Below are 9,079 nucleotides of genomic sequence, written 5' to 3'. Positions count from 1 at the left end.
ATATATATTAGAACATGATTGAATGATTGTGTAAGTTAATTAATTTAAGATAAAATGATAATTTTGTATGTCCTAAAATTGTTAACTTTTCAACACTTTAGGAGAGAGAGTGTTATTTCTTTTATATAATAGTATAAATAGGGTATAGAAATTTGTTACATTGTTAAAAATAGATATATACGTTATTTTCTAGTTAAAAAAAAGTCTCAAAACCGATGAGGTACATGCTTATAAACCCTTTTACCGGGAATACCAATCACCGATGCGCCTCACTTGCGTCATTATCTGTCATCAGAAACTTAAAAAGTCAACAACAACGGTGTTCTCGTTCTTCAATCCTTCACTTTCTTCTCCGATTACAAACCTACCAACCAATCAACCGATTTGTTTTTTAAAAAGCAGATTGACCGATCTGACTGAACCATCCCGCCAACCCGAACCCGAAGCCATTATCCATCCCCATGGATACAAGAACAACAACAGTTTCCCCCAATCTTTTTCTTCTTAATTCACAACAACCGGATTTTTTAAAGTCAATCAACGAACTCAGTGACGTGTCAACTGCATTATCAGCATTCTTACATGACTTCCATGACTTGTGCAATCATATTGCTTCCATTAGCTCCGCCATTGACGCTCAACTGCCACCTCATCTCCTCCTCCTCCTCAATACTACTACTGCTACTCTCACTGGTAAGTAATTATTATTATTTTTATTTGTTATTAGGTTTGTTATGATTATTAATATTATATTAAGTTAACTAAAACCTACCTAATCAATTTTAATATGTGAATGTTGACTGATAATCGTGTAATAGAAGCGATTTTTGAGGAACGGAACTCTAACGGAACGGAAATAAGTAACGGTGTGTTAATACTTGCAAATAATGATGATGATGATTTGATGAAGGAGAAAGAGAGTGAACAAGATATTGATGCTATATGGAATATGATTGAGGATATTGATTGTCATAATAATAATGCTCCGTTGAACAAGTGCAAGGAAGCGGATATTATTAATAAAAGAAATGTGCTATTGAAGAAGGATCCCCAGAAAATTGATAGTTTTAGGAAGCCGGAAGAAATCGTTAAGTTGAAGGAGGATGCAGCAACCGATGTAGCGCAGAAAAAGAAGAAGAAGAGGAAGCATGAAGAAACTCATGTATCAAAGGCGGATGAGGAAATCGATATGTCTAAGGAGTCTCATGAAATCACTATATCAAAGAAGAAACCTCCTGACGCATCAAAGAAACTTGTAGAAAATGATATACTTGTATTGATTAAGCCTGAACAAATGGATGTACCAAAGGAACCTCAAGAGGAAACCGATGTATTGAAGAAACCCGTAGAAGTTGATATATTGAATAAGCCGAAACATATTGGTGTATCAAAGAAACCTCTTCAAGAAGCTGATGCATCAAAGAAAGAAATTGATGTTATGAAAAAAGCTGATGAAATTGATTCATCAAAGAAACCCTCAATTGCCGAGTTACAATTCTGTTGTAGAAGTACAATAAAGAATCATGCAGCAATGATGCAGGAGTTATCTGATCTGAAATCTATACGAAGATGTTTGGAAACTCACAAGGTTGATCCCTCAAAGTTCCTTTCTGGTATCAAAGTGAATGAAAAAATTGAACGACTTGAGAAAGTAATAAAGGAGCTAGATATAAAGTTGGCTGAACAAAAGTCCACACTAAAGAGAATAGAAAAAGAAAACGAGTTTTCAAAATTGAATAAGCCTGAAGAAATTGATGTATCAAAGAAGCCCGATGAATTTGATGTGTCCAATAAGCTTCAGGAAACTGATGCGTCGAATAAAGCTCATATAATTGATGCATCAAAGAAGCCGGCAATTGCCGTGTTAGAATTCTTATGTAAATATCGGCATGGCAACAAAGTGAGAAACCATGTAGTGGCGCATTTTTCTGAATTAAACTCACTCCATCAAGAAATTGCAATGGCATTGAAGCTAGCTAGACACCCTGCGATGCTTGTATTAGACTGCATTTGCAGGTTTTTCTTACCGACCAGTAGAGGATGCTACCATGGGGAATTTATGCACCAGGAGCGTTCTGCAAAATTGTCGAAAGGAAAAGGAAAGCACATTGTGGTAAGGCAGGCTTCAGTTTTACTTTTGGAATCTTTTGTGATGATAAGCGGTGATGGTATTGAGATCAGAAAACAAGATAAAGAATATGCAGAAAATGCTGCTATTGATTGGAGAAAACGGATTATCAATGAAGGTGGATTGATATACATGGAGGCGGTTGATGCCAGGGGATTGCTTCTGTTTATTAGTGGATTCGGGATTCCAGATGGTGTTTTCTCGAATGAGGATTTTAGTGATTTGATTAGGGCTAGTAATGTGAAGGAAATATCCAATGCACTTTGTCATTCTACTATACTTATCTCAAAACTTCCAGGTTTTTTTGCAAATTTGACTGCTAATTGCTTCTTTTTTTTTTGCGACGACTTATTCTTAATAAATGCACATATTATTATTACACAGGCTATGGTATTTTATTTAAATAAATGTGATGGTATTAGCCAATTTGGATTTGTAATATCTTATTTTTCTTGCTAATCTAGATTCTTGAATGCCAATTTTGGAAACTCACATAGTATTAGGTCAATTCGAATCTGTACTTTTTGATTTTTCATTGTAGTCTTAAATCTTCAAAGCCACTTTTGGAAACACCTACAAGGAGGAAGGTACATCATCTATTCTTGTTCTTGGGGAGTATACACAATCTGAGTTATAAAAACTTATGTTATGTGTATCGGATTTTGGCATAGGATGCATGACTTGCATTTTATCAAGATTTTAGAAATCAGAATTATGATTATAAATCTAGATCAAACTGAATCATTGAAGTAGAGATCTTAAGCTAGTACTTAGAGAATGATAAATTGAGTGTGTGGTTAAATAAGAGTACAACCATCCACACCCAAACTTACAATATATGATATTTAGTAGCGACCATGACACAATTTCGGAAATGTTGTCTATTACTACTCTTTAGTAAAAGCTAAGAATAAAGCAAAGTGGAGCCTAGAATAGCTGCAAAGTAAAAATAGTTATTGAAAAAGTTGAAGAGGTATGAGTTTTAATTATGAAAAGAGATCTGCTGAGTTACCGTATATGTTATTGAACCCTAAATTTGCAACTGCTTGTACTTGGCCATCATAAATTTATTTTGAGAAAGAGATGTTCTTTTTGTTGGCTGAAGTCATTTCTTGTGAATCATCTGTTTTCAGAAGTAATTGATTGGATGGTGAAAAATAATCTTGAAATTGAAGCTGCTGATATTGCTTATACTTTCGGCTTGGAGGATAAGTGCCATCCTGAAACCATATTGATGACATTCTTGCACAATAAAATTAAACACACTCAAAACGGATCTTCTTTACAAGTGGTAATATATATTTTCTAATAAAACGAACGCTCGACTATCATTAGTTTTAGTGCTTTACTATGTTGTCAATTGCAAAGTTTTTTTTTTTTTAAGTAACCTTCTGATCTGAGTTTACTTACTTGACCATTGTCATCACTGAAGTATCAAGTGGTAACCTATATCCTACCTCTTATATATAAGTTCTATTGTCTAGTCTTTTTAGTATTTGACTTCGAACAAACCATGAAAATTTCTGTTTCCTATTGCAAAATCCTTTTTTTTTTTTTTTTTGAAATTGCCCTATTTCCCTTTTGGTAAATTTATACCTAAATTTGCTTGTCAATTGACATAATTACGAAAAAACTGAGATGAATAGCGTGTATGTATTTGATTCTTAAATGTTAGTTGAAACATGTGGCTAACATTTCTTGTAATGAGTCTTGTATGGTCAAAACAAATAATTTTCGTACAAACTTAGTTTGTTGACCCGAAGTTTTTTCCCCCTAAAATAAGTACATCATTTCAACAATAATTAGGGTGTCAAATATGATCACAGAAATAACTCTTATAGTCTAGTCTTCTGAATATAATGATTTAGGATATTCTATGCACTAAATATACACTTTGCACTAATTTCGACCCGTTTATGTTAAAGCTGCATATCTTGATTTTTCTCGTTGGAGATTAGATATAACTTAACACATCACAAAGTATATGCGTTGAAAATGGCTAAAATTGGTGTTTGTGGTTGGCTGGTTTGTTTTCAGAATGCAACAATGATGCAGCAGTTATCTGATCTTAAGTCTATACGAAGTTGTTTGGAAACTCACAAGATTGATCCCTCAAAGTTCCTTCCTGGTGTCAAAATAAATGAAAAAATTGAACAACTGGAGAAAGTGTTAAATGAGCTAGATTCAAAGTCGAATGAAGAAAAGTCAACACTAAAGAGGAAAAAAAAAGAAACCGAGTCTTCAAAATCGAATAAGCCTGAAAAAGTTCATGTATCAAAGCAGCCCGATGAAATGGATGTGTCAAATAAGCCTGAAAAAGATAATGTATTGCATAAACCTAAAGAAATTGATGTATCAAAAAAAGCTGAAGAAATTGATCCATTAAAGAAGCCTGCAATTGCCGAGTTAGAATTCTGGTGTAAAAGAATGGATGCCAAGAAAATAAAGAAGCATGTAGTGGCACATATTTCTGAAATGAACTCACTCCATCAAGAAATCGCAAAGGCATTGAAGCTAGCTAGAAATCCTGCGAGACTTGTATTACACAGCATTGGCAGGTATTTCTTACAAAGTAGTGGAGCATACTACTCTAGAAATGGGCACCAGCAGATTGCGATAAGGCAGTCTTCAGTTTTGATTTTGGAATGTTTTGTGATAATAAGCGGTGATGGCATTAAGATCACCAAAGAAGATGAAGAATATGCAAATAATGTTGCTATTGATTGGAGAAAACGGATGCTCAAAGAAGGTGGATTGATATGCATGGAAGCTGTTGATGCTAGGGGATTGCTTCTGTTTATCAGTGGATTCGGGATTCCAAACGGTGTTTTCTCGATTGAGGATTTCAGTGATTTGATTAGGGCTAGTAAAGTGAAGGAAATTTCCAATGCACTTCGTCATTCAACTATTCTTATCTCAAAACTTCCAGGTTTGTTTGCAAATTTGACTGCTTATGTTAATTTCTTTTGTGCGACAATTCATGTTTAATAAATGCTCATAATATTATTATGTAGGCTATGTTATTTTATTCGTATAAATGTGATGGTATTAGGCCAATTTGGATTTGTACTTTCTGATTTTTCATGCTAACCCAGATTCTTGAATGCCAGTTTTGGAAACTCACATAGTATTAGGCCAATTCGGATTTGTACTTTTTGATTTTTCATTCTACTCAATTCTTGATCGCCACTTTTGGAAATACCTACAAGGAAAAAGGTTTGTCATCTATTCTTCTTTCGGGGAGTTTACACAATTTGAGTTATAGAAACTTAGCATGTTAGGTGTATAGGATTTGGAGCCCGGTGGAGTTGACTTTTTTGTTTTTGCTAGAAAAGCAGTGTTAAAAGTTAAAACTGTAAACCATTTTGCAATTTACTTACAAACGTATAGATTACAGGTGTACATCAGTACATGCATCTTCTAAATCCTTTTGCATCTGTAGTTAGTTAAGTTTTGAGCATACACTGATTGTAAGTTGGCATTCAATGGGAATCGTTTTTCTAAGTATTACTATCTAGCGTTAATACCTACAGGAACATGGTTGCATCACATACTATTGTATACCGTATTACCGTTAATACCTACAGGAACAACTAAAATAAATATGGAATAGTGTTAGATATTGACTTCTTCTATGTAGACGTTGCTATACGAACATCCATTTTGGTGACATCCAGTATAGCAGGTGATATCTAATGTTGTAGAGGGTTTTATTATCTCATTTTCTAGTCAATGTGCTCTTTTAGTTCATAGTTTCTATGTTTTGCTAAACCACCAAAACATCAATAGTTATTTGTAAGGTTTTCAATAGTAGCAATGGCACAGGGTGCATGACCTACTTTTTTTCGAGATATCAGAAGTCAGATTTATGATGATAATGGTAAATCTAGATCAAACTGAATCAGTAAATTAGAGATCTTAAGCTAGTACTTGGAGAATGATAAATTGAGTGTGTGATTAAATAAACAAAAGGCATTGTGAATTTTTTTCGTTGACCATGCACACCCAATCTAACAATATATGAGATTTAGAAGCAACCATTACACAATTTGGGAAAGTTTTCTATTACTACTCTTCTGTAAAAGCTAAGCAAAAAGCAAAGTGGACCCTAGAAAAGTTATTGAAAAAATAGAACAGGTATGAATTCAAATTATGAAAAAGATATCTGCTGTGTTACCATATATGTTTCTTGAACCCTTAATATGTAACTGCTAGTACTTGGCCATCAGAAAATTATTTTGAGAAAGAGATTCTTTTTGTTGCCTGAAGTCTTGCCTCGTAAATTCTCTGTTTCAGAAGTAATTGATTGGATGGTGAAGAATAATCTTGAAATTGAAGCTGCTGATATTGCCTATACTTTTGGGTTGGAGGATAAGTGCCACCCTGAGACCATATTGATGACATTCCTTCAGAATAGAAATATAGAAACTCAAAATGGATCTTCTTTACAAGTGGTAATATATCATCTCTTATACCGAATGCTCTACTATCTTTAGTTCTAGTGCTTTACTATCTTGTCAGTTGCAAAATAAAAAAAAATAAAAAATCCAAGTAACCTTCTGGTCTGAGTTTACTTACTTGCCCATTGTCATCACTGAAGTATCGAAATGGAAACTATATTCTGCGTCTTATATAGAAGTTCTAATGTCTAGTCTCTTTAGTATTTCACTTCATACCTACAAACCGTGAAAGTTTCAGTTTTTCCCTTCTGCAAAGTCGTTTTTTTTAATGGAAGTTGCCTTTTTTTTATAACTTTTATACCTAAATTTGCTTGTCCATTGTCATAATTACAAAAAATGAGATTAATGACGTAGATGTACTTGATTCTTTAATGTTAGTAGAAACATTTGCCTAACATTTTTTCTAATGAGTCTTGTATGGTCAAAACTAGTAATTTTTGTACAAACTGGATCCGTTGACCCAAAGATTTCTTTCCCCTAAAATAAGCCTGTCTTTTCAATAATAATTAGCATGTCAAATATGATCACAAAATTAAATTTTTTAGTCTAGTCTTCTGAATGTAATGATTTGGGTTATTCTATGCTCTAAAAATACAATTTGTACACTTTTCTACCCGTTTAGGTTAAAGCTACATTTCTTTTCTTTTTTTGTAGTTGGAGATTAAGTTTCTTTTAACACAACACATTCAATAAGTCTATGAGTTGAAAATGGCTAAAATTGGTGTTTGTGGTTGGTTGGTTTGAATTCAGAATGCAGCAACGACGCAGCAGTTATCTGATCTAAAATCCATACGAATATGTTTGGAAACACACAAGATTGATCCCTCAAAGTTCCTTCCTGGCGTCAACATCAATGAAAAAATCGAACAACTGGGGAAAGTAATAAATGAGCTAGATTTAAAGTTAAATGGGGAAAAGTCAACACTAAAGAGGAAAGAAAAAGAAACCCAGTTTTCAAAGGATCTGAACCATCAACAGCAAGCAAAACGTATTTGTTCTAGTCAAGGAAATTTGAATCCCCATGACCACTATGGCATACACCCATATAACCTATCAACACAACCAAGTCGCAGCAGCTACTTTGACCGAAACCTTCCTAATAATAATCATGTCACAAACTATTCCGCTTCATCTGTATTTAGTGCACCTGTACCGCCCCAAAATTTAATTAGCTCAGGTTTAGCTGGTTCCTATGGCCCATGTGTTTATGGTGGACCTGTTGCTGAATTAATGCCTAACATGAATAACCCTTGGCCTTACAGGGGTCAAGCATATCCTGGACAAAGTCAGGCATATTATCCATACCCATCTTTTCCGGGATTGCCAGATCATTCCCTGCCAGGTGGCTTTTTTGGATGGCGGGCCCCATCTTCTGATCTCTACAGGTCTGCTGATACGGCTGTTAAAAGGGGATCTCCCCGAGGACCTCATCCAGCGGGGAGTACTACCAGACGCTAGTCTTGCATGTTCTAAACATATTTATTTTTTGTTTAAGTTAGTTGCTGATGTATATGATAGTAGGGTTAATTAATGTTGGCAGGGCATTGGTAACTTGCTTCATTTTGTACATTGTATACTATACTAAAAACCATGCATCTTTTTGCGTGCGCCACACATTTTCAACACTTTTAGTCTCTGTCATTTAATTTGTTGCAGCAATAGTCCTTATCAGCTAACGGCTGTTAAGTTTTTCCTGCAATTATAGTCCCTGTCGTTAAATTTGTTACAACAATGGTTCCTATCAGCTAACTTTAACCTTTTAACTTTAGATTTCTTAATCTTTGTCACATAACTTTAACCTTTTAACTTTTGCCACATAACTTTAATTTCTTTTACTTTTAGCATGAAAGTTTGGTTTTATTCAGTTTTTAAACATATTTTTTTCTAACTTTTGTCACGAAAGTTTCATTTTTTTTACTTTTTATGATAGAAACTTTTAACTTTTTGTCACATAAATTTAATTTCTTTTACTTTTGACACGAAAGCTTTGTTCTATTTAGTTTTTAAACTTTTGTTCTTCTAATTTCTGTCACGAAAATTTATTCTTTTTACTTTTTATCACAGAAACTTTTAAACTTTTATTTTTTGTCACATAACTTTTATTTCTTGCACGAAAATTTTGTGTTATTTACTTTTTAAACTTTTGTTTTTTTAACTTTTGTCACGAAAATTTCATTTTCTTTACTTTTTATCGCATAAATTTATGAAGTTTTTGTCCTTTTACTTTTTGCCATATCACTTTTATTTCTTCTACTTTTCATACAAAAGTTTTGTTTTATTTACTTCTTATGCTTTTATTTTTTCAACTTCAGCCACCAACGTTTCATTTTCTTTACTTTCTATCAAATAACTTTTCACTTTTTAACTTTTGCCACAAAATTTTTATTTTATATAGTTTTCCATATATTTACATGTTACGTAATGTCTCCCGGGGCAACGCCCGGGAAAAAAAACTATTTGCTCCCAAAAGGAAACAAACTAAAATGATGAC

The 9,079-nt window shown here is 33.6% G+C and overlaps 1 protein-coding gene across 2 annotated transcripts; it reads left to right on the top strand.

Annotated features, from left to right (window-relative positions):
- The first annotated feature begins 273 nt into the window (after nucleotides 1-273).
- On the top strand, nucleotides 274-8,213 carry LOC122579184. Of its 2 annotated transcripts, none has more exons than XM_043751298.1 (6): nucleotides 274-693; nucleotides 819-2,426; nucleotides 3,262-3,419; nucleotides 4,166-5,057; nucleotides 6,425-6,582; nucleotides 7,339-8,213. In XM_043751298.1, exons 1-6 carry the CDS (start codon nucleotides 462-464, stop codon nucleotides 8,044-8,046), a joined length of 3,756 nt encoding a protein of 1,251 aa, XP_043607233.1. In that variant the 5' UTR covers nucleotides 274-461; the 3' UTR covers nucleotides 8,047-8,213. The 2 variants fall into 2 exon arrangements, with proteins under 2 accessions (XP_043607233.1, XP_043607234.1); XM_043751299.1 differs by lacking the exon at nucleotides 7,339-8,213 and adding an exon at nucleotides 7,243-7,302.
- Nucleotides 8,214-9,079: the final 866 nt, after the last annotated feature.

Source organism: Erigeron canadensis, chromosome 8 (genome assembly GCF_010389155.1).
Source record: "Erigeron canadensis isolate Cc75 chromosome 8, C_canadensis_v1, whole genome shotgun sequence".
NCBI lineage: Eukaryota > Viridiplantae > Streptophyta > Magnoliopsida > Asterales > Asteraceae > Erigeron > Erigeron canadensis.
This window is presented reverse-complemented; position numbering and strand designations above follow the sequence as displayed.